At 45.4% G+C, this 26127-nt stretch overlaps 1 protein-coding gene across 1 annotated transcript in view; it reads left to right on the top strand.

The window, feature by feature from the left end:
- The window catches only part of HHLA1 (HERV-H LTR-associating 1), a 37912-nt gene extending 16653 nt beyond the window's left edge, over nucleotides 1-21259 (top strand). Inside the window, exons 12-17 of the mRNA XM_033156108.1 lie at nucleotides 963-1202; nucleotides 4827-4898; nucleotides 7678-7752; nucleotides 16515-16665; nucleotides 17538-17620; nucleotides 21066-21259. Coding sequence (XP_033011999.1) covers nucleotides 963-1202; nucleotides 4827-4898; nucleotides 7678-7752; nucleotides 16515-16665; nucleotides 17538-17620; nucleotides 21066-21109 — 665 coding nt within the window. The 3' untranslated portion in view covers nucleotides 21110-21259. The remainder of the gene's footprint in view (nucleotides 1-962; nucleotides 1203-4826; nucleotides 4899-7677; nucleotides 7753-16514; nucleotides 16666-17537; nucleotides 17621-21065) is intronic.
- The last annotated feature ends 4868 nt before the right edge of the window (nucleotides 21260-26127 follow it).

Below are 26127 nucleotides of genomic sequence, written 5' to 3'. Positions count from 1 at the left end.
GTTGCCAGTTCATGTGACTGAGCTGAACAGAGTTAAGATTCAGAGTAAGTACCCCTTGCTTGCTCTGTCCCTCACCTCTCCCTTGGAATGTCCATTTTTCAGGGCTTGGACAGTTCACACTCCTGGCTCGTGGGAATAGGACATATTCCCAAATAACTGTGCACAGGATTGTTCCCCTTGCCTTTCCACCACAGGCAATGGAAAGACCAATGTTTGTTCACAGGCCTCTTGGACAGGCTTCTCAGCGAGCCCTCGGGACCTGTTATTAGTGTTGCCATATGTCCAAGAAAACCCGGACATATCCTCTTTTTGGGGGCCAACATGCCCATCTGGGTAGATTTTTAAATTTTAAAGGAAATGTCCAGGGTTTTTTTTTTGTTTAAATTTGGGGGTAGGGGTTTGGGGGCACACACATGCTCAGGAGGGTGCTGTGACCCGGAAACAGAAGCTGGGCAGCAGAGCGAGGCTGTTGCAGCGAAGATCAGGTAGGAGCTGGGGTCTTGCCTCTGCTTGGACTAGCAGTGCCTTGGGCTGCTCTTCATGAGAGCCAGTGTGGTGTAGTGGTTAAAAGCGGTAGACTCATAATCTGGTGAACCGGGTTCGCGTCCCTGCTCCTCCACATGCAGCTGCTGGGTGACCTTGGGCCAGTCACACTTCTTTGAAGTCGCTCAGCCTCACTCACCTCACAGAGTGTTTGTTGTGGGGGAGGAAGGGAAAGGAGAATGTTAGCCGCTTTGAGATCCCTTCGGGTAGTGATAAAGTGGGGTATCAAATCCAAACTCTTCCTTTCTTCTTCTTCTTCATGCCGTGGCTGCTGCCAGCCTGAGCCATGGAAAAAGGTGCATGAGTGCAATGGTGGCCCTGCACGCCTCTTTCCGCAGCTCAGGCTGGCAGCAGCTCCGGCTGCCCTCTTTTTTGCTCTTCAAGATATGGCAACCCTATCTGTTATCTTAATTTTTCAGCTCCAGAGATGCCTGCTCGGACTTGGACCATTGCTGCAAAGGGTGATGAGACAACCTCCCCACCGTTCACCATGTGGCAACAGACTCCTGGCTTGAAAGGTGCTGAGGCTTCATCTTTCCAAGAGTCCTCGTGGCTGCAGACGGATACTGCGAAAGAATGGGCAATCTCGCCTACTGCGATGGCTTCCTCCTTGCCTCCGTTGAGCTATGGCATTCTGCCTGGAACACAGCCAGTGCCGAGTGAGCATTCAGAGTGTGGGAAGCATAGGGATGATAGATGCCCTCTGTGAATATAAGCAAACCTTGCTTCATATACAGGGTACTGTACTTAGCTTTAGAAACACTTTGGGAGGAATCCTATAGCCAGACCCACCAGGATGAGAAGGTTAGGATCCAGCAGATCTCCGGCTGAACTTTTCCTGGAACAGCTGGGCTGTGTCAGCTTAACTCCCTCAGCCAGAGATATGCCAGCATATGTTCCCCATCCCAGTTCAACAGGGGCTCGGCTGGTGGTGTTATACAGGTGAAACTCGAAAAATTAAAATATCGTGGAAAAGTCCATTTATGTAAGCAATTGTTTTCGTTAGCTACTGGAGTTTAATATATGAGATAGACTCATGAGATGCAAAGCGAGATATGTCAAGCCTTTGTTTGTTATAATTGTGATAATTATGGCGCGCAGCTGATGAAAACCCCAAAGTTGAAATTGTTAATTTGGGGTTCTCATCAGCTGTACGCCATAATCATCACAATTATAACAAATAAAGGCATGACATATCTCGCTTTGCGTGTCATGAGTCTATCTCATATATTAGTTTCACCTTTTAAGTTGAATTACTGAGAGAAATGAACCTTTCCACGATATTCTAATTTTTCGAGTTTCACCTGTATGATACTGCTTAGAACCATAGAATTGTAGAGTTGGAAGGGACCCTGAGGGTCATCTAGTCCAATCCCTGGCAATGTAGGAATCCTCCCAAAGACTGTTCCTGGGTGTCCCAAAGACTGTTCCTGGGTCAGGCATGGAAGGTGGAGAAGGAGGGCCGAGAGTGGCGGCGGTGGTGAGGCTCAGGCAGCGCAGTGCCTCCCTTCCCTTTGGAGCAGCCTCAATCCCATTCCTACTTGCATGCAAGCAGGAGGGAGCAGGGATCCCTCAGCTGGGAAGGGAGGCTTCCTGTTCCCTAACTGAGAGACCCCCCGCCCCGCTGCTGCTTGCACGCAAGTTGGGAGTTGGGAGGCTGCTCCGATAGGCAGGGTGAAGCCTCCCTTCACAGCTTAGTTGCTGGGGTCAGGGAAGGTGGAGGCAGCCCGGAAGCTGCATCTTCGAGCCCCTGCGCCACCATCATATGGGGACTTCCGAGCAGCTCCTGAAGCCAGCCAGAGCCAATTGTTCCAAGCTGCTGAGACTGCTGCATTTCCCGGGGACATTATATGAAATCCGGGCACATTCTGGGGATGGAATTTGTCCGGGGACTTATTCACAAATCTGGGGACTGTCCCCGGGAAACGGGGACGTCTGGTAACCCTATGTTAATCATTTGGTGACAACAGCAGGAAGCAACGAGCCATGTCTATGAAGGAGACAGGATGAGTCTAGCATCACAGATGCATCCTCCATATTGCCTCAGATGCAAAACATTTTGTTGGAGTTAATTCACCCATTAATTATGTGATATGCATGCATGGCTAATGGCTTGTTGTTTATTAATTGGGAAGCTCCGTGGGTATAAATTCAGTGTAGATCCTCATGGGAGAAGATATTCAGTTTATCGAAGGATTCTTGTACCTTGTACACAAGACTGCGTCCTTTTATTCCTGGATGTCCATGCAGTTTGAATCTCTATTTGTACGAGATTAAAATCCAACAGTTTGGGGAACGTTTATGACTTTGTTTTAAAGCATGGTCGCATTTCCAGCTATAGCTATCTTGAGATTATTTGGGGGCCCTTCCCCCCAACCCCCCCAACATACTCTAAAATAGGACAAGTCAATGTATTGCTTCCTAAATGTTATTGAACTCCATCTCCCATAAGATTCTGCTGGGATAGGCAACAGTCAGGGAAGGTGTGAGATGTCATATGGAGGGTACCACATTGACCATCCCAATCTAAACAAAAGGTGGGAGGAAATGCCATTTCAGCCAAATGATCTGATGATGGCGATTATTATTTTTAAAGCAAAGTTTCCAGTACTTAAGAAAATGTTTGTAGGCAGTAAACTTCCCAAGAACTGAGACCAGTTCTCTTTTTTTAAGCAGATTTGTCTGAAAATTTACAAAGATGCTCCAGTTTAAGAACCCCATATCAGATTTAGTCCATGTTTATCTCTTATAAATATAAAGCATGCAATGTTTAAATTCAGTTCAGATCAGAGGCAACTAATTTTAACATTCAACCCTTTCAGCAACAGGAATTCCTTTACCGCTGGCTTCTCCTTCCATAGAGCAAGTACAGGATGCGTTGAAGACCCTCCCTCCTCCCTGTGAGTAGAGATTGTCTATGAAAATGTCTGAATAATCTACTGGAAAGATCTTGCATGGGTTACTCTCTTACAGCAAAAACAATCCAAAGTTTGTTTGTGTGTCATTTTAAGGATTAACAGAGCCTGGTTTTTCTGATGGATCAGGCACCCCCAAACTCAGCCCGCCAGATGTTTTGGGACTACAACTCCCATCATCCCTAGCTAACAGGACCAGTGGTCAGGGATGATGGGAGTTGTAGTCCCAAAACATCTGGAGGGCCAAGTTTGGGGATGCCTGTGATGGATGAAGCCCTGTGATATCTCAGCACGAGTAACAAGGAATGCGGGGGAATTAATACAGTTTGCATTTAAAGCTGAACTCACTGAATTTATGCTTGCCGAAACAGTATGGAAACTGAAACACACCTCAATCTCCTCTATTCCCCCCTCCCAAGTGCAGTTCTGTGGCCAAGCCATGTCCACAGAAATACTAGGGTAAATAAATACACATAAATATATTTGTTGTTGTTGTTCAGTCGTGTCCGACTCTTCGTGACCCCATGGACCAGAGCACGCCAGGCACGCCTATCCTTCACTGCCTCTCGCAGTTTGGCCAAACTCATGTTAGTAGCTTCGAGAACACTGTCCAACCATCTCATCCTCTGTCGTCCCCTTCTCCTTGTGCCCTCCATCTTTCCCAACATCAGGGTCTTTTCTAGGGAGTCTTCTCTTCTCATGAGGTGGCCAAAGTACTGGAGCCTCAACTTCAGGATCTGTCCTTCTAGTGAGCACTCAGGGCTGATTTCTTTGAGAATGGATAGGTTTGATCTTCTTGCAGTCCATGGGACTCTCAAGAGTCTCCTCCAGCACCATAATTCAAAAGCATCAATTCTTCGGCGATCAGCCTTCTTTATGGTCCAGCTCTCACTTCCGTACATTACTACTGGGAAAACCATAGCTTTAACTATACAGACCTTTGTCGGCAAGGTGATGTCTTTGCTTTTTAAGATGCTGTCTAGGTTTGTCATTGCTTTTCTCCCAAGAAGCAGGCGTCTTCTAATTTCGTGACTGCTGTATATTAGTGAAATATATTAGTGAAATGAAAATGCGTGGATGCATTACATATGGGGAAACAGTTTAGCAAAAATGTGTATTTTAGAGAAAATTACATATAAACAATGGAGAAATCCCCACCAAAATGTTTCACTAGGCTCATCATCAGGGAACGGGGTTAGCCTGTGTGGACCTAAATCCTTTAGATTCATGGGGGAATCTCCTGCACCTCTCCTAACTTGTTTGAGGAACTGCTGTAACATAATTGCTGTGAAACCCATGATGCTACAAGAGTAATCCTTTTTGCCACTGTAATTAAGAGCAGACATGTTTCTGCTTTTGCTTCTTCAGCTGAAGCCCTTACATTCTGGACACAACCAGCTTCTTTGAAACGGACCAAAGCGCCTCGCCCAATGCAGACAGGTGAGCTTATTTTGCAGTGGAAGGAATCTACAACACCTCCGTGTACCTTGCAAATTTCTTGATGATGGAAGCCATGCCCAAGCTACAGCCTTTCTGCATATATTAGTGTAAATGGTTGCAAAAATATGTATATTAGTCCAAACAGCATACCAGAAAAAGAAAAAGTTTTTATTGTGACAAATTCTCAGTAGAATTGTTAGAAATTTCCAGGCGTATTTTAAAATTTATTTACAGTGGTACCTCGACTTATGAATTTAATCCGTTCCGAATGCACATTTGTAGGTCGAAAAATTCGTAAGTCGAAAAAAGCGATTTCCCCATAGGAATGCATTGGAAACGAAAAATTCGAAAAAATTCGTAAGTCGAGTAAACCGCATCTAAAATTCGCAAGTCGAGTAAACCCCATCTAAAACCGCCAATGGATGTCCTTCGTATGTCGAAAAATTTGTAGGCGTGCGGGCACTTTTTTCATTCGTAAGTTGAAAAATTCGTATGTCGAATAATTCATATGTCGAGGTACCACTGTATTGTTTCAAACAATTTGAATGTGGAAAATTGAATTTAAGATTGGGGGGAAACTGAGAAGCAGCCAAGTTTGACAGGTCCATTCGTCCCTATTTGCATGTATGAGGAGGCTGGGATCCAGGGGTTCTTGCTCGACAACAATACACTTCTAATTGCCTTTGTCCACTTTCTTTTCCGGGGACGTGGGTGGCGCTGTGGGTTAAACCACAGAGCCTAGGGCTTGCCGATCAGGAGGTCAGTGGTTTGAATCCCCCTCAACGGGGTGAGCTCCCGTTGCTCAGTCCTTGCTCCTGCCAACCTAGCAGTTCAAAAGCATGAAGTGCAAGTAGATAAATAGGTACCGCTCCAGCGGGAAGATAAACGGCGTTTCCGTGCGCTGCTCTGGTTCACCAGAAGCAGCTTAGTCATGCTGGCCACATGACCCGGAAGCTGTATGCCGGCTCCCTCGGCCTATAGAGCGAGATGAGCGCCGCAACCCCAGAGTCGTCTGCGACTGGACCTAATGGTCAGGGGTCCCCTTTACCCCCTTTACCTTACTTTCCTTTCCTGGTTCTTAGGAATGCACGTGCAACTCCACGGGGAATCAAATTCCTTCAACAAGTTCCAAGGTGCCCAGAGGCTGTATCTGAAGACTCTGGGTGGGCCCACGAGTCTTTGCCAAAGGTGCTGATTGCCTGGAAAAGTTACACATGGTTCAGCACGTTCTGCAAAGATCCACACAATCTCCCCAACCCACATGGTTGGGTCAGTGGTAATCTGCATTCTGCAGGATCAGGTCGCAGAAAAGACCAGTCCCATTAGGGTGCATGGACACCTCTCGGACAGGGCAGGTGATTTGTAATTACACAATTACTACAGCAGGATAATTTTAGAGAAACGTTGAAAACAAATGCTCAAAGTTGGTTATCTCATAGAGGTTGTGTGTGTCAAAAATGAATTTGAAGTGATTGTGTGAATGGTCCTCTAGGGAGACCTGTGGCCCTCCAGATGTTGGTTATTGGACTCCAGCTCCCATCAGCCCCATCTAGCATGTCAAATCAGAAGGGATGGTGGGAGTAGTAGTCCAACAACATAAGGAGGGCCGTAGACTTCTCACTGTTTTCGGTGTCTGCATGCTGACTTCTTAGCTTAAGGCCTGTTTTCCATTAAAATATTGTATATGACACATTCTCTCTGTCTCTGCCTCTGCACACAAAGAGGTCACCATATTGATTTGCACCTCCCACTTTGCTAATCCTACATGTAGACAGGTGTGGTTTTTTGTTTTAAAAAGCAGGAATTCAGGGGAACCTTTTTTTAATTAAACATTATTATTTTTTTGGTTGGGGGGCGGGGAACAGATATTCCTGAAGGAGCATCTCCACCCCCATCGTTCAGCCCGGACACTGAGGTCCAGCTCTGAGAGCCAGTGTGGTGTAATGGTTAAGAGTGGTAGACTCGTAATCTGGTGAACCGGGTTCGTGTCTCCGCTCCTCCACATGCAGCTGCTGGGTGACTTTGGGCTAGTCACACTTCTCTGAAGTCTTTCAGCCCCACTCACCTCATAGAGTGTTTGTTGTGGGGGAGGAAGGGAAAGGAGAATGTTAGCTGCTTTGAGACTCCTTCGGGTTGTGATAAAGCAGGATATCAAATCCAAACTCCTCTTCTTCTTCTTCTTCTTCTTCTTCTTCTTCTTCTTCTTCTTCTTCTTCTTCTTGCCTTCTGGCAGTTCCCTCACTACGAGAAGTGGAGTTACAGGGAACCAGGCAGAGGGTCTTCTCAGTAGTGGCTGTGGAACACCCTTCCATCAGATGTCAAGGAAATAAACAATGATCTCTGATTGAGTTTATTAATCACATCTTACATTTAGCCACTGCCCTGTGTGTGTGTGTGTGTGTGTGTGTGTGTGTGTGGCACTGCAACTTGGCCCACAATAAACAAATTAACGAACCAACTTTGTGGTGAGTTCCCCCACCTTTTGCCCCCAGAAAAAAGCACTGCTTGTAGAGATTGCTATGACATAGCATGGGTCTTCATAATAGACAGGCTACCAGGATTTAAAACCTGCCCTCCCAAGCCGGGAGGGGGTGTGGCTATTGCTACTTTATCATATGAGATAAGATTATTGAGAGGTGCTTAAATTTAAAGGACCACAGCACAGTGAAGAGTGACCTGCTCAGACACTTAAGACTGGAGCAGCAGTTCTGTGTGACTCTTACGCTTAAGCATATACAGGATATACAGCTGATCTTTTATGTTCTGTTCCTCATTTCAGTGGCAGAAAACATGCCTCTTCCTGCAGCATCTACTCCACAACAGAGGCCTGGCATTTTACTAAAGGTGCCCTCCAGTAAGTACCTATGTCTTGTGCTAATTTGCTATGAAACGTAGACCTGAGAGATTCATATATGGCTAACTGCTACCAGGCTAAGTTTGTGTACTGCCACGAGTGCGATTCTTTTTCTTTCTTTTTAATGAGTTCCTATGGCTTTCTTTACTGTAGATCAGGTGTCAGCAAACTTTTTCAGCAGGGGGCCGGTCCACTGTCCCTCAGACCTTGTGGGGGTCCAGACCATATTTTGGAAAAAAAAATGAACGAATTCCTATTCCCCACAAATAACCCAGAGATGCATTTTAAATAAAATGACACATTCTACTCATGTAAAAACAGGCTGATTCCTGGACCATCCGCGGGCCTGATTTAGAAAGCAATTGGGCCGCATCCGGCCCCCAGGCCTTAGTTTGGGTACCCCTGCTGTAGATCCTACACATATTATCCCAACATCAAAGATATCCAATTTTGCAAATGCCCCATATTCATTCATGTTTGGGAATTTTACAAATGCACCAAGTGTCTCATCCTGCAGCTAATTTGCCTCAGGCTGGAAAAAGTTGGCTTTTTTCCAGGGTTCTTCAGCTGCAGAAGGAAAACCAAAGCATCATTGCTCAAGACTTTCCATCCGCCACGGATTTGACAGGGAAATAGGGTTGGGGCCAATTTGGGGTCCAGGAGCTGCCCTTTAACTGCAAAACAATATCACCTCCGAGGTTTGCTTCATAAGCTGAGCTTTTAGGGTTTGAGAGGAGGAGGTTAAAAGCATGTTTAACATCATCCTACTACTTCGTCTTAAAATGCAATATGTAATAAGGATGCCAGAGTACCAGGGCTGACATGAAATCTCCTGGTTTGCCTGTCCCCACTCCAGGTGGCAGGGAGAGAGCTTGAATCTCTAGGTGGATGAGAGGGTCTTGAATAATAATAATAATAATAATAATAATAATAATAATAATGTTATGCATTCAGCTTGCAAGCTTCAAAATAAGGAAACCCAAAGCTCGCCAATTTTGGAGGGGGGCACCAGAGGGCATTTTGGCTGCACCCCTGCCATGCATGCATTCATGTACCCTTGTGCAGAGCCTGTGGCAGACAAGCTATACCTGTGTGGGCATCTTCCACACAACCCATTAGCAGCACTTAGGCTCTCTGTGTGGATTAAGATGAATGCACAGGGCAGGGGTGGGGGGGGAATCTCTGGCCTGGAGCTGAATGCGGCCCTCCAGGTCCCTCTGCCTGGCCCCTGACACTCTCTGCAGGCCACACACCTAGGGTTGTCATATTTCAAGAGGTAAAAATATGGACACAAAAAGTTGTTGAGCTTTTTTTTGGGGGGGGCAATCACATGATAGCCAGATCCAGAGCTGCCCGTGCACACAAAAAATTAACCCCAAATCCAGGAGATTTGCTTTGAGATGTAAAATTCCCCCTGGATAGGCATGTAGGACTCCCAAAAGAGGACATGTCCAGGAATTCCAGGACATATGGCAAGCCTAGGCACACCTTGCTGGTGATTGCTTGCATGGTTGGAAGGTAGAGGTGGGGGTGTGGAGAAACTAGCCCACTGCACACAGGTAAAATTTACATTTGTTCCACCCCCTTTTGCCTCTGCCGCCACCCACCACCAGCATGTGTAGTGGCTGTGTAGAGGCTGGCGGAAAGCCAATATTGCTCTGTATCTGGCAAGACCTGTCCAGGAAAGACAGGGGAAGCTAATTGGCAAAAGCATCTGGGGGATCTTGCTTCAATTAAATCCGTGGGCTGAGTTGCCTTGCTTGAAAAAGGAGAGGAGCTTCACCAACTGCATTCTTGCATCAGCTGAACTCTGAAGCTCACATTCCCCGGAAAAGGTACCCCGGAGGTTGTCCCCTTTGGCCGCATCTTCTCTCTGGGCCATCTTTTTGTCACAATGGGATGCAGTGTTGTGCAGAAGCCCAAATCCTTAAGGAGGGAGATTCTGTTTCAAGCCGTTGAGTGAACTTTAACTTGATCCATCTCTGAAGAGCTGTCTCTACACACATCCTCCACCCTGGGCACCCTCCTTTGACATTAATGCCTGCAGAGCAAGCAGAAATTCAACCGGCGAGGCTGATGTATCCCATGTGGAGGCTACCCAACTGAAATCGCTAAAACTGGAGTTACTGGCTTTAAAACATTGGCAATATCCTAAACTTTGGCTAGACCTATTAACAGAGCAATCTTAAAATGTCCACTCAAATGGGTCCAATCATCATCATCATCATCATCATTTAAAATTCTTATTATTAATCTTTCCTTGTAGTAATAGCCCAGCAGGGTGGTCTGTAGGCAGTTGACACCTATATCAATGAATGAAGACTGGGGTACGTCCGAGAGTTACCCTCTGTGAGTTGCACGCTGTGGAAACAGTAAACCCAGATTGAATAAGGCAATTGTGTGGGGCACCATTTTTGGTGAGGGCGACGTCTTCTGAATGCTGCACAAACAAAATCTGCATTGTGTCCACAATAAACTGCCGTGTGGAAGCCCCTCTAAGTGCCAGGAAGGTTGGGTATAGGATTGCAACGGCAACCTCATGGAGTTGAACAGAAAGAAAGGAAGCATGTGTTTTAAACTTCCCACTGGAATATGTGGTTCTTCAGAATGCTGGATTTGGCTTGGTTGTGCCTGTACAGTGTGTGTGTGTGTGTGTGTGTGTGTGTGTGTATATATATATATATATATATATATATATATATATATATATATATATATATATATATATTGTTAGAGATTTCAAATTGCCTACGTGCAGAAATTCAGCTGTCTATCTTCAAGCAATTACCAGTTGGCAGAAAGCCCAGATCTGCTCTCTCTCTAGACCCTTAGCAACGACCTGTGATTGGTCAATGGATTCCTAAAGAGTGAGCTCTGTGTGAGAGCTTGTATGGTTATTAGTGTTAGGTTAATGTGGTTAGTGTGTGGTTAGTGTTAGTGTGTGGTTGGTGTGGAGAAAGTGGTCAGTGTAGAGAGAGAGGAAAGATTTTATGTTTTGTTTCTTTTATTTGTAAAGTCTGTACATAGTAACTTATGGATACTAGTTGTTTCAATAAATACTGTATATAGTTATCCAAGGAGTTGCTGAGTTCCTGTGTTGTGCTGTCCAGTTAATCACACAACAGCCAGAAGCTTCCAGAAAAGTCTGCGGTTAACTCTGCTGTGTCCAGGAATACGTTATACTCCTGACACCAAATATATATATATATATATATATATATATATATATATATATATATTCAAAGGATGATTTAATGTTAGAAATGCAATTACAATATTATTTGAGTACTGAGCCCGTGGGTAGTTAAACTGTGGCATGGGACTCGTGTCTTGGACTGCAGGGGTTTGGGGGCATGAGCAGAAAGAAGCAGGGACAAATGTCTCGCCAGGTTTGCTTCTCTCGTGTTTCTCTGCAGTCTGCTTTTCAGCTGAATAGATGGCTGGGGGGGGGGACCCAGCAAAACCAAAGGTACAGGTAACTTCATCAAACTGCAGCTTGGTGGCAAGGTGCATGCTTGACATGCAGAAGGTTCCAGGTTCAATCCCAGGCATCTCCATTCATAAGGACTTCCATATAGCAGGATTGGACAAACACCTTCCTGCTTGGCACCCTGGTGCAGGGGAAGCCAATGTGGTGCCCTCTGGATATTGTTGGACTCCAACTCCTGTCAGGCCCAGCCAGCACAGCCAATGGTCAGGTATGATGGGAATTGCAGTCAACCTGGCTCCCCCTGCTCTGCAGCGTCATTATTAGTCAGAGAAGAAACTCCTGGGCTAGATGGATGAAGCTGTGCTTTCTTTCCCTTGATATACAGCAAGGGCACGTCCTCCAACATTCCTCAGATGAAAATAGAGACACGTTGGACATCAGTGTCACTGTCCCCCTGCACACCTCTTCCTCAGAGGCTGCGGCAGGAATGCAGATGCAGTGGGCAAACGAAACAAGCCAGAGCCAAGCGACCGTAATTTCTGCTCATCAGCGCCCATGACTCCTCGGAGCCATGGCACCAGCCTCACGGACAGGCCCTGCCCCTTTGCTCACCTACGCACCACTTTCTTTATGGGAAACTGACCAACTGAGGAAAACAGTAAAAAAAAATCTTAGGCATGTTTGTGTACCCCAGATCTTGTTTCCATAAGAACAGGAAGTGGAGCCATATTGAGTGAGCGGTGGGAAGGGAGAAATGTGTGTCCTTCTGACACACAAATCTAGACTTCTAGTAACACAATGAAACGCTGTACAGTGGTTTGTTGTTGTTCAGTCATTCAGTCGTGTCTGACTCTTCGTGACCCCATGGACCAGAGCACGCCAGGCACGCCTATCCTTCACTGCCTCTCGTAGTTTGGCCAAACTCATGTTAGTAGCTTCGAGAACACTGTCCAACCATCTCATCCTCTGTCGTCCCCTTCTCCTTGCGCCCTCCATCTTTCCCAGCATCAGGGTCTTTTCTACGGAGTCTTCTCTTCTCATGAGGTGGCCAAAGTACTGGAGCCTCAACTTCAGGATCTGTCCTTCTAGTGAGCACTCAGGGCTGATTTCTTTGAGAATGGATAGGTTTGATCTTCTTGCAGTCCATGGGACTCTCAAGAGTCTCCTCCAGCACCATAATTCAAAAGCATAAATTCTTCGGCGATCAGCCTTCTTGATGGTCCAGCTCTCACTTCCGTACATTACTACTGGGAAAACCATAGCTTTAACTATACGGACCTTTGTACAGTGGTACCTCTGGTTAAATACTTAATTGGTTCCGGAGGTCCGTTCTTAACCTGAAACTGTTCTTAACCTGAAGCACCACTTTAGCTAATGGGGCCTCCCGCTGCGCCACCAGAGCACAATTTCTGTTCTTATCCTGAAGCAAAGTTCTTAACCTGAAGCATTATTTCTGCGTTAGCGGAGTCTGTAACCTAAAGCGTACTTAACTTGAAGCGTATGTAACCCGAGGTACCACTGTACTGAAGGGAAGGCCCCTGGGGCATTCGTGACTCTGTGTGGAAAGGTCAAAAGCCATGTTGGTGTAAGGGTTTTCGTGATGATCCCAGTATTTTGGGCGGCAGTTGGAAGGCATGTGAGGGTGGGGCAAATGTAGGCCTCTGGGCCTCTAAAAAATTCTCCTCAGGGCACACCTTTCGCCGGCCTTGTTCTGTGCCCAACCGCAAGTACTTTTTGCCTGGCACTCTTACTTTTATGCCCATTGAATAAAAGTAAGAGTGGCACCCATTGCTCCACGCCTTTGGCCCTGCCCACCACAGGTGTGTGGTTTCTGGAAGGTTCCCCACAAAGGAAGGTGGTCCTTGGACTGAAGCATGGTCCCTGCCCTGGTGTAAAGCTGCATTTTATGCCTCGTGGCACACTTGCTGATGTGGAGCCACTCCTTATCATTTTGAAACGAGGACAGCAAACGTTAGTTGTGAAAAGCCGTAGGCTGCCGAAAGCAAAATGGCTGCCGACAGGAACATGTAAATTTGTTTTACTCATTAAATCTCTATAGCTACTGTCCTTCATCCAAGGATCGCAGGGTGGTTTACAATATAGAAATGCAAAAAACACATACCACCATAACAAAATGATGGGATAACAGGAATCCAGAGTGAGTTACCTTTGCAGGCTGTCAAAGTGCCATCATTGCAACTTCTGTTCTAAGCAGAACGTCGGTCTTAAGTCTTGGGGGAAACGAAAGCATGGATTGAAAAGACTTTCCCCTTCATGTCTGGAAATGATAGCAAGGTAATCCATTGTCTTCTCTACTTTTTCCTTGCTCCTATTGGCTTTCGTCCACTTAAAGCATATATTTTGTTCACTGGGGAAACGACTATTTCTTCCAGGCAGGTGACGAGGGGGCGGATAGCTTTGAGAAGAATGAGGCTGTTGTCTCTGGAAGAAGGTAAATGTGTATGTGGACATTCTCAGCTTTGAAGAACATCCTCTTTACCTTAAAGTTTTTTTTTTTCCTCCTGAAAAAAATGATCCATTATCTCTGGTTTCTCTACAGGGACATAATGAGATGGTGGGACAGAGTTGGTACCTGTCATGTGATGAAGCTGCAAGTCTCCTCTCTTTGCCAGTGGAGATGCTTCTAAAGTTTTTTAAAAGAAAGCTAACACTCTTGAGTAAATAAATGAAAATGAAAAGGCTCTCTGGGCTTCAGATCACTGAGGAAGACTGAATAAAGCCTCACCTCCCAAGTCGTCATCCCAAAGGAATCATTTTACAGAAGGAGATAATGAGATTGCATCCATCATATTCCTTTGATTCATTCATATTATAAAAAAATTGAACCAGTCATTTTTGTCCTATGTGGATAGAAACTAGGACTATAGAGAATGGCCTCTAGGGTCCCAAGGTATGGTTTGAAGACACAATGGAATGAAGCACCGAATCGCGCCGTGCACATGCGCAGATACGGCGCTTCAGGTTGTGCTCTTTTCATGTTGTGAATGGGCTTCCGGAATGGATCCCGTTCGCAACCAGAGGTACCACTGTAATTATGTAAATCTTGTCATGTTGTAAGCCACATTGAGCATTTTTTAATCTATGGAAAGGCAGCATACAAATAAAATGATGATGATGATGATGGAAGGGAGTTCCATAAAACTGGACAAATGGTTCTGAAGCCATGGCTCCTGGCACGGCTGTAGGCCGTGCTGATGTCACATGGCCCTGGGCTCCTCAATTGTGGGGTCAATGCAGTAGCACTAATCTCTGCTACTGGGCTATCTAGCCTTTTGGATCACCATTCCACCACCCCAAGAAGCTCAGTTCACCCTGTCTCTCATTAGATCTTTGCGACAAACCTGTGAGGTAGGTTTGGAAACGAGATAATGACTGCTGCAAGGCCACACGCTGTACTTTTGGATGAGTTTGGGGCAGGTGGGGGTAACTTTGGGCAGGAGAAAGAGTGGTTTCAAGGCCAGGGTGACTTAAAAAAGACGGGATTCCATTTTGTTCGCTAGCTTACCCAGCTCTTAAGGTAGTTTTGTGCCTGTCTCTTTGAAGACGACAGCAGCTTTATTTCACTGCCATCAGCGAATGCCACTTTTTATTAAATTCACGTCGGGCTCCGACAACTCAGGTGTATGTCAACAGAGCTTCATTACTCTAAGAGTAACCCCCATAACCCCTCCTATCGTGTAACACAACCAAAGCCATAAGGAATGCAAGGCATTGGGTGAGTGGGGAGAGGTTCAATTACCTTGTCCAAAGAGATTACGGCTAAGAGAGCTTTCAAAAATTATGTACAGCTGAGCCTTGATTTTAAATGCCTGGCCAAGGCAGCTCCAATAACCACAAGAGTCACTATAGGATTGGCTGCACCAGGCTTTGGACAAACACAAGTATATTAAGCATGGCTATTTTTCTGCATTGGGTTAGCAGGGCTTGCTTGAGCCCCCTGGAAATCACGAACCACTGGTAAGTGATCCCCTTTGAACTGAGATAAACAGGCAGCGTCAGCTAGAAATGCAAAAAAAGGCAGCAATTTCTGTTCCAGTTGTATTACTGTTTCCATTTCGCTGCAGTTTGGTTTCTGCAACATACTATGCCATTTGTCTCACATTCCATTATTTAATGTGAGTTGCGTAGCTTACACACATTTCAATGTAAAGGAAATGCCAAAACACTGTTTAAAAAGAAAATAAAAGTTTCACCCGTAGGCTTAAAAACAGCAACAATGTCGTGAATGAATACAGTGGAACCTCGGTTCTCAAATGTCTCTGTTGATGAATGATTTGGAACCCTAACACCGGAAACCCAGAAGTAATTGCTTCCGTTTTTGAATGCGCCTTGGAAGTTGAACGGCTTCCGCTGCGTGTTTTTACATTTTTTTTCATGGATTTTGCCGACCACCCATTGATCCTCGGTTTTTTGAACATTCCGGAAGTCAAATGGCCTTCCGGAATGGATTATGTTCAAAAACCAAGGTTCCACTGTAATGCTTGGCTGATTTATGTTCTATATCTCAGATGAATGTGCGAACTTCAGCAATTCTGGCTTCCTTTCCCACTTTCATCAGAGTCCTCTGACCTCACCACTGCCAGGGTGATGTAGTGGCAGGAGGATGAGGAGAAGGAGCCGACCACTGAAGCCATGCTACACTTGGCTCTGCACCTGGTCTCTTCCACCTCCTGCTTCTTAAAACATGGGTGGGGGGAAGCAAAGAATATTATTGGAGGGCCTAAAGAGCTTTGTTGGTGCCTCTACACCTAGTACAACATGAGTACAATAGCTCTCTCCGTAGGTTTATTGGTACTCAGAATCATACCACCTCTGACAGTGGAGGATGCAGATAGCCACCATAGCTGGTAGCCACTGATAGTCTTCTCCTGCATGCATTTGCCTAATCCTTGTGGGAAGCCCTCCAAGTTGGTGACCATCATTCATCACCTCTAGTGGGAGCAAATTTCCACTATGAGTTGTGCGAAGAGTTTTCCCACCTTTTGGTTTCATTGGATGATTCCAGGTTCTCACAGGGTGAGAGCGGGAGGGAAACTTTCCTTATCCAGTTTCTCCAAAGCCTTCCTAATTTTATACACCTCTCTCATGCCCCACAGTCTTACTCATCTTTTTTTCTAACCTATAAAGCCCCAAACATTGCAATTTTCCCACTGTAGAGAATTACTCCAGTTCCTTGATCCTTTTGGCTGCCTTCAGCCAATACAGTGGATCCTTCAGGACTTTAGCGAGTGTCTTGTTCCTGTGCCTCTGATATGTCAGACATATGGAGCTGCTGTCAAGGTCTACTTGGAGATTATCTTCTCCCTTGTAGGATGTCCGCAGGCAATGAAGAAAGGCACCTCCATGACTACACCGTACATCATGGCTCAGAAGATAAACCCTTGTGTGATGGAGCTGTGCAGATTTTTCCAGCAGTGCCTCTGTGCAAGGGACAGAAGCTACTCAAGAGATGAAGCTATGAGGTAAAAGGTAGAACCGGTCTCACCTTGGTTTTTATCCTAAATATGGGGAGGCAGGGGCGGGTGGCACTGTTGTCTAAACCACGGAACCTAGGGCTAGCCCATCAGAAGGTCGGCGGTTTGAATCCCCGCGACAGGGTGAGCTCCCGTTGCTCGGTCCCTGCTCCTACCAACCTAGCAGTTCAAAAGCACGTCAAAGTGCAAGTAGATAAATAGGTACCGCTCCAGTGGGAAAGTAAACGGCAATTCCGTGCACTGCTCTGGTTTTGCCAGAAGTGGCTTAGTCATGCTGGCCACATGACCAGGAAGCTGTCTGTGGACAAACACCGGCTCTCTCGGCCACTAAAGCAAGATGAGTGCTGCAACCCCAGAGTCGTCCACGAATGGACTTAACGGTCAGGGGTCCCTTTACCTTTACCTTTATGGGGGACAGGGAAGGATAACTGAGAACACTGAGTTTGCATGGGGAAGTTCAGAGCTATACAATTATAGCAAAGAGTTTTCAACACAGAGAATGCTGGAGTCTGTTGGATATAGCGTGCCTCTGCCCCTTTCCTCAAGACCTCTAAGCTTGGGCTGTATTGTCCCATAGCCAAGGTTAGCTATAAAAGATGATACAGTCCAGGTTTTTCCAAGTACTGGATTGCCCCAAGATTCATGTCTTGCCACTCACTGACTGGAAATACCAAACTCACATTTAATGACTGAAAAGTCATGTTGTGCATTTCCAATGTTGTAGTTGCTGCTGCCTTTGTTCTTATGACCCTGCCATGAGTTTGTATTGTGGTTCTGTGTGCTTGTGGAATGACTAGATGATCAGATCTTATTCTAATCAATATTCTATTGATCTTGTGATTCTGGTTAATTTTTTTTAGGTACTGTATTGAAAACTATTCCTGGTTCTTGAAAAATGCAACATACATCTGTGAAAAAGTCAAGAGGACTGCCCATTCAAGGAGTAAGTAGATGTCCCCCATTGGTGTTTCATAATGTTTTCTTTCTCAAATACAATGGGACAGATTCTCATCTGGCTTGCAGGATTTTGGGGATGTGGCCTAACCTCGAAATGGACAATGGAAAGTATTAAGACTAAATTAATTGCATTTAGTACCCACTGAAGTCAATACGATGTAGCCATGACTACTTTTTCCACAATGACCTTCAATGGCACATCAGTGAGACTAACTTAATCCAGGTCCGTCCCAATGGGTCTACCGGCTAGTAGCCATGGGTAGACCATGGACTAGGCAGCAGACATTAGATTTCAACAGACAAGTAGATCTGTCGCTCAGCTCTTTTCCCAGCTGCAAATTGAACCCAGATTTCCTCCTTTTTCTCAAGATTGCAGGAGAGCTTACAGGTACCCAAAACTTGAATTCCCTAGGCTTGCCTCCCTTTCCCTTGGATAAAATCCATCTCCTTTCCCACTACCCTTCTGTGATTACAGGACAGAATACCTTGACCACAGCTGTCCATGCACTGGTAACCTCAAGTCTGGATTACTGCAATGTGCACTAAGTGAGACTACCCTTGAAGTTGGTCCAGAGACTGCATTATTGTAGAACATGCTGGCTAGCCTACCTGTGCCACCAACTACCACCAGCAAATAACACCTTGTCTGTGGGAGCTACACTGGCTGCCAACCTGCTACCAGGTCAAGCTCAGTGTTCTGGTATTAACATACAAGGCCCTTTACAGCACCAGGTTACTTAAGAAACCACCATAGACCGAGTAGGGTTTATACTTCACTCCTTGAAGTCCCTAAAACACCAGAAGCCTGTTCCACAGCAACTCAAAACAGGATTCTCACTTTGGCTTGGCCTGTTTCATGGAACAGCATCTCTGCTGAGATCATACAGGTGTTCACTACCTGTACTTTCTGGAAACTACTAAAGTTATTTTTTTTTTATTTTGACAGGTTTTTCGATCTTGGTGTAGTAGTAGTAGTAGTAGTAGTAGTAATAATAATAATAATAATAATAATAATAATTTTATTATTTATACCCCGACCATCTGGCTGGGTTTCCCCAGCCACTGCATTAGGCATTCATTTTGTATTGTTTAAAAAACTTATATTTGTCCCTTTGGGGGGATTGTTTTAAAATTGCTTTTAATTGTTGTTATGGTATGTTTGTAAATAGCCTTGAGACTGATTCAAAAGGCTATTCAGAAACGGATGACAACAATAATACAATACAGTGGTACCTTGCAAGACGAATGCCTCACGCAACGAAAAACTCGCTAGACGAAAGGGTTTTGTGATTTTTTAGGTGACTCACAAGACGAATTTTTCTATGGCCGTGCTTTGCAAGATGAAAATTTCAATGCATTCCTATGGGAATTAAATTTCAATTCATTCCTATGGGAAACCGCGCTTTGCAAGATGAAATTTTCGCAATACAAAACGATGACTCGCGGAACGAATTAATTTCGTCTTGCGAGGCACCACTGTACAACACTTTGCGCTTTTGCACAGAATGTTTTCAGAGTGGCTTGCTCCCAGTTGACTTTACCTAGGTAACTTTACCTGCACCCTTGACTGTCCATCGCCCCATCCTTGAAGCAGAGGACTATTGCTCACAGGGACATATGAAGCTGCCTTGCACTGAGTCAGACCATCTAGCTCAGAATTGTATACTGGTAGTGGTTCTTCAGGGATTCAGGGAGAGCTTTCTTGCAGAGCTTCCTGGGGATGCTGGGAACTGAACCTGGGACCTTCTGCCTGCAAAGCAGGTCCTGCATCACAGAGCTATGGACTTTCCTACCTTCCAGTTCCCAAGCTTCTCTTCCTCCTGCCCAGCTTACTGTCCTTAACCTCTGGGCGGAAGGAAGGAGTGGTGCATGGGTGGAGCACAAAGAGGAAGCACGTTGTTGTTGTTGTTCAGTCGTTCAGTCGTGTCCAACTCTTCGTGACCCCATGGACCAGAGCCCGCCAGGCACGCCTATCCTTCACTGCCTCTCGCAGTTTGGCCAAACTCATGTTAGTAGCTTCGAGAACACTGTCCAACCATCTCATCCTCTGTCGTCCCCTTCTCCTTGTGCCCTCCATCTTTCCCAACATCAGGGTCTTTTCTAGGGAGTCTTCTCTTCTCATGAGGTGGCCAAAGTACTGGAGCCTCAACTTCAGGATCTGTCCTTCTAGTGAGCATTCAGGGCTGATTTCTTTGAGAATGGATAGGTTTGATCTTCTTGCAGTCCATGGGACTCTCAAGAGTCTCCTCCAGCACCATAATTCAAAAGCATCAATTCTTCGGCGATCAGCCTTCTTTATGGTCCAGCTCTCACTTCCGTACATTACTACTGGGAAAACCATAGCTTTAACTATACGGACCTTTGTCGGCAGGGTGATGTCTTTGCTTTTTAAGATGCTGTCTAGGAAGAGGAAGCACAGACAAGCTCATTTAGCTCCTCACCTTCCTAAGTGATTGCTTATGAGTGGTAGACCCCTGCCATATGGAATATTGCACTTTGTACATGCTCAAGGCACTCAGGAGGAAGAACAAAAGGAGGGTAGTGGGTGGAAGCAGATGATTTTTTTTTATGAATGCCATCAAAGTCACAATTTTGGGAGTGTGAACCATTGCTATATATTTGTTCTTTGTTCAGTCATTCAGTCGTGTCCAACTCTTCGTGACCCCATGGACTAGAGCACGCCAGGCACCCCTATCTTTCACTGCCTCCTGCTGTTTAGCCAAACTCATGTAGTCGCTTCGAGAACACTGTCCAACCATCTCATCCTCTGTTGTCCCCTTCTCCTTGTGCCCTCCATCTTTCCCAACATCAGGGTCTTTTCTAGGGAGTCTTCTCTTCTCATGAGGTGGCCAAAGTACTGGAGCCTCAGCTTCAGGATCTGTCCTTCCAGTGAGCACTCAGGGCTGATTTCTTTAAGGATGGATAAGTTACGCTATATATTACATATATGCAAACACGAGAAGACAGAGAGGTGATATGAGAGCCATCTTCCATTAGTGTGGCTGGGGCAACCCAGCCAGATGGGCAGGGTACAAATAAATTATTATTATTATTATTATTATTATTATTATTATTATTATTATTTGAAGGGCTGTCACATGGAAGATGGAGCAAGCTGGCTTTCTGCTGCTCCAGAGGGTAGGACTCGAACCAATGGATTCAAGTTACAAGAAAGGAGATTCCGACTAAACATTAGGAAGAACTTTCTAACAGTAGGAGCCGTTCAGCTGTGGAACAGACTCCCACAAAAGTTGATGGAGTCTTTTTCCTTGGAGGTTTTTAAGCAGAGGTTGGATCTCCATTTGTCAGGGATTCTTCAGCTGTGATTCCAGCATCGCAGGGGGCTGGACTAGATGAGCCTTTGGGTTCCTTCCAACTGTACAATTTTATGACTCTAAGATTGTTAAGAGTTTCCTCTTTCCCCTTTTCAGCTTTAAAGCAAAAATGCCTTGCAAGCATTTGCAAAGCTATTTAAAGCCCGAAGAGGAGTCATTGCTAAGAAGAAGACTCACACAAACACTTAGACTTCATCCTGTTAACCAGTGCAAGAAATCACTGCTGGGTATGAAGAAGAAGAAGAAGAAGAAGAAGAAGAAGAAGAAGAAGAAGAAGAAGAAGAAGAAGAAGAAGAAGAAGAAGAAGAAGGAGGAGGAGGAGGAGGAGGAGGAGGAGGAGGAGGAGGAGGAGGAGGAGGAGGAGGAGGAGAAGGAGGAGGAGGAGGAGGAGGGAGGAGAATGAGTTTTCCCCTGTAGTAGAGTAGAATATTTTCCATTCCAAGCACTGATTAAACGAACTGTAATAGTAGGAGGTGGAACTTAAGCAAGAAACTAAACTTAAATGATTATTATTTTTTGTACATTGTACTTCATAAAGTGTAATCATTAGTATTGTTACAGGTCCATGTTGAAGATTGTTAACAGTGGTAAACCAGCTCTGAATAAAAATATGTGCAAGAATTATATTGTGATAAAATCTTGGAGAACTTTTATTATTTTGAAACGGCATATATTTAACTGAATTGATATGAAGCCTATTGCTGTTTCACAGCTCGTGCATGTTCAGTATACGAAGAACCTGCTTTAACAATGAGTAGACCACTGGTCCAGTGAGCTCTCGAGGGCTTCCTCAGACCTGCCTGGAGATGCCAGGGATTGAATCTGGGACCATTTCATGTTCTGCTACAGAGTTATGACCCTCCCTGGGACTGTGGGATTTAAATGTGACTTGTGGTGTGAATGGACAATTGCAAATAAAAGGTAAAGGTAAAGGGACCCCTGACCATTAGGTCCAGTCGTGTCCAACTCTGGGGTTGTGGCACTCATCTCGTGTTAAGGGTCAAGGGAGCCGGCGTACAGCTTCTAGGTCATGTGGCCAGCATGACAAAGCCACTTCTGGCGAACCAGAGCAGCGCACAGAAACACTGTTTACCTTCCCACTGGAGTGGTACCTATTTATCTACTTGCACTTTGACGTGCTTTCGAACTGCTAGGTGGGCAGGAGCTGGGACCGAGCAACGGGAGCTCACCCCAGTCACGGGGATTCGAACCGCCGACCTTCTGATCAGCAAGCCCTTGGCTCTGTGGTTTAACCCACAGCCACAGAGAGCCTAAAGATGGCATTAGCAGACACTGCTGTGCCTCTAGGTGGTGCTAGACATGCAGGCCCAACTGATTTGAGCGAGGGGCTGGAGTTAAGGCTCTGTGCCAACTCCACAATGGAGAAAGGAGGAGTGTAGATCTTCACAGGCCACAGAGCATGGGGTGGGGTGGGGACAGACGGACATCGGTGGCTTCTCATTTAATACTGGGTGAGATATCAGCTTGGTTGGAAACCTGTTTCCTAAGCAAGTTTATGTCATGCTTGAAATGCATTGCCCACCCATGTACCCAAAGGACCCAAGTTGTTGAGCTCATTCCTAGAGTATCACTGAGCCAGTGTGGTGTAGTGGTTAAGAGCGGTAGACTCGTAATCTGGGGAACCAGGTTCGATTCCCCACTCCTCCACATGCAGCTGCTGGGTGACCTTGGGCTAGTCACACTTGGGCTAGTCACACTTCTTTGAAGTCTCTCAGCCTCACTCACCTCACAGAGTGTTTGTTGTGGGGAAGGAAGGGAAAGGAGAATGTTAGCCGCTTTGAGACTCCTTCGGGTAGTGATAAAGCGGGATATCAAATCCAAACTCCTCTTCTTCTTCTTCTTCTTCTTCTTCTTCTTCTTCTTCTTCTTCTTCTTCTTCTTCTTCTTCTTCTTCTCCTTCTTTTCTTCTTCTTCTTCTTCTTCTTCTTCTTCTTCTTCTTCTTCTTCTTCTTCTTCTTCTTCTTCTTCTTCTTCTTCTTCTTCATGTGCTGCTGCATAGGAAAAAGGAGGCCGGCCACCTGAGCAGGCTTTCCCCATGGCCATCTCAGACAGGCGCAGGAGAGCTGACAGAAGGAGATGAATGTGAGAGTTGCAGGGCTGCGGTGACCTCTCATTTCACCCACAGCTTCTTCACTTCATCCTAAGAGGAACTAAAACACACATTTTTTGCAAGCAATTTTCTGCTACGCAACGAGTCCCATCTTTGCACATGGTTTTTATGGATCTGTGCATTTTAAGGCACATTTCCTCCCCTGATACACATACATGCTTGCACACTGCATTGCAACATTCTGAGAAGTCTAAATTCTGATGGGGGGGAGGCATCCCCTGAGTCCTGGGTTTGTGGGGCCACAATCTTGGCCCTCCCTCCAGATATCCACGTGTTAGTGTGGCCATCTGCAAAGTCGAAAAGGCCATGCACAAGCAGCTGCTACCACACCCTAAGTGTTTTTGCCTGGCTGGAATGTGTCCTTGGAATCAACGCTGCTTCCTTGCCTGAACAGAGAACAGAGGTGTGCATATGTATGTGTTTGTTATTATGCAAAGGTGACATTTGCATTTCTTGCTCCACCTACTCTCGCCTCTGGCTCCGCCCACCACTGGCCCCTGGAAGATCGCCCAGAAGGAAATACGGCCCCCAAGATGAGAAAAGTGCACCCCCCCTTGTCCGATGCACTTGCAGTCAACCATGTTAAAGTGTAGATGTCTGGAGCAGCTCTCCTCAACATAATGATCTCGAGAAGTTTGGGACTATAATTTCTATCAGACCCAGCCAGCATGGTGAGAGTTGCAGTCCAGAAGAAGAGGGTCACAGGTTTTCAAGGATGGTCTAGATCATAGATCATAGAGTTGGAAGGGGGTCATTTAGTCCAGCCCCTTTTGCCCAACGTGGGGCATGAACCAATGACCCTAAGATTAAAAGTCTCATGCTCTACCAGCTGAGCCAAAAGGACACTTGGCAGCAGTGAGATTCTTTTTTTCTTTTCTTTTCTTTTTTAATACAGTGGTACCTCGGGTTAAGTACGCTTCAGGTTAAGTACGTTTCAGGTTAAGAACTCCACTTAAGAACAGAAATCGTGCTCTGGCGGCGCAGCGGCAGCAGGAGGTCCCATTGGAAGCCCAGGAAGCACTTCAACAAGGGGCTTCCAATCGAGGTCTCTCTTGGCTGGTACAGCTAATCTCACAGCGCATGGGTGAAGTGGGAGTGGAAACAGTGGCGGACCGTGGCGTCTCAAATTTAAGTGGCGCCCTGTGCGACGCGAAAATCTGCCCCCAACCCCTTTCGCCTTCCCTTGGACTTCATAGTTGTGGCACCTGCAGCAGCGCCCCAGAAGCTCTGTGCTCTCTGCCGTTGTTGGAAAGATGAGTTTTTAAAAAGGAGGTGTGTTGTGGGTCGGTGGAGATGAATTGCTGGGCCTTTTTGGTTGTGGCTCTTGGCACACTTTCGCCCGAGAAGCCTGCTCTCCCCACCACCTTCCCTTGCCTCCTGGCATTTGACAAAGACCTGGCTCTTCAAGGAAGCTTTTAGACTTTTCTTTGCAGCATTCCGATTATGCTCTTTTGATTATCTGTTATTTTTTCTTTAAAAAAACCCGTAATTCACTTTGATTTCCTGTTCTAAAAAACGTGGGGCAATTTTTTTCCTACGTGAGTACAGGTGAAACTTGAAAAATTAGAATATCGTGGAAAAGTCCATTTATGTAAGCAATTGTTTTCATTAGCTACTGGAGTTTAATATATGAGATAGACTCATGACATGCAAAGCGAGATATGTCAAGCCTTTGCTTGTTATAATTGTGATGATTATGGTGTGCAGCTGATGAAAACCCCATAGTTGAAATTGTTAAGTTGGGGTTCTCGTCAGCTGTACGTCATAATCATCACAATTATAACAAATAAAGGCTTGACATATCTCGCTTTGCATGTCACGAGTCTATCTCATATATTAGTTTCACCTTTTAAGTTGAATTACTGAGAGAAATGAACCTTTCCACGATATTCTAATTTTTCGAGTTTCATCTGTATGTGTGTATCTCTATCATATCTATCTATCTATCTATCTATCTATCTATCTATCTATCTATCTATCTAATCATCTATCATCTGCCTGTCCCTGACCCACACTCCCTAAAGACCCTTTAATGTTGTTCTTTTTTCCAACACACTCTGTCCTTTTCAACACTTGGAGAAACCAGGGGCTCCAAATCAGTCTAGATTTTCACCTGTCTCTCAACATGGAACGTTGTCTCTTATTAAGTTCTTACGGCCACCGTCACGTGACTTGGCAGGAGAGGGATAACAGAGGGGCAATTGTTGTTTAATTACAACAGGGCCTGTATTATTCCGGCAACTCGCAGTCCCCTGGAGAGAAGGCCTATTTAATATAGCCCCAGGTATATAAATGATCTATAATGTTAAACCTCGCCGCGGCGAGCATTGTGACCTGCACAAACCTCATGAAAGGGCCGATTGAGAAAGCTTAAAGTGGGGTTGATGAAGAAAGTGGTCACATGGGCAAGGGGGGGGATAGGCAAGCAAGTATAAATCACTAAGTCCTAACTTTCTTTAAAGGCCATTTCCTTCTTCCCATCTCCTTTAGAGCAATATCCTTCAAGGTAAGTCGTGCGCTTTTGGTTGGAAGGGGATCTTACGCGATGATGAGCGGGTCTGAACTGGCACCCTGATCTTAAAGCGGTTGACTTTGGAAGGATGAAAACTCCAGTGACCGTAAGGGGACAAGGCAGCCCGTCCTCAGCATGCAGACTTGAATTAGTCCAGTTGAACCCAGTGAGATAACTTCTTCCAAAGAATCATGTGCAGGATTGCACTTAAGGGATAGTCAGATCTGTCAATTTTAGTTTCTCGTTTTCCCAGTTGCTAGTTCTCCACATTTCCACATTTCACTTTGCAATAATAATACCAATAATAATACGGTTATTATTAATAATAATAATAATAACAATTTTTTATTAAATTTATTGATTAAAACACAATACAAACAGTACATTCTCATATTAACATACAATATAGTATCTATCATACATTTCCCATTTTTCCATCCCATCACCACACACACCACCAAGCACCCCTCTGACTTCCCTCCGTCACTCTTTCAACTTCCATTGTAAGCTATTTG

This window comes from Lacerta agilis, chromosome 7 (genome assembly GCF_009819535.1).
Source record: "Lacerta agilis isolate rLacAgi1 chromosome 7, rLacAgi1.pri, whole genome shotgun sequence".
In the NCBI taxonomy this organism is placed as follows: domain Eukaryota; kingdom Metazoa; phylum Chordata; class Lepidosauria; order Squamata; family Lacertidae; genus Lacerta; species Lacerta agilis.
Note: the sequence above shows the minus strand (reverse complement) of the source record. Positions and strands in the feature narration are given on the sequence as shown.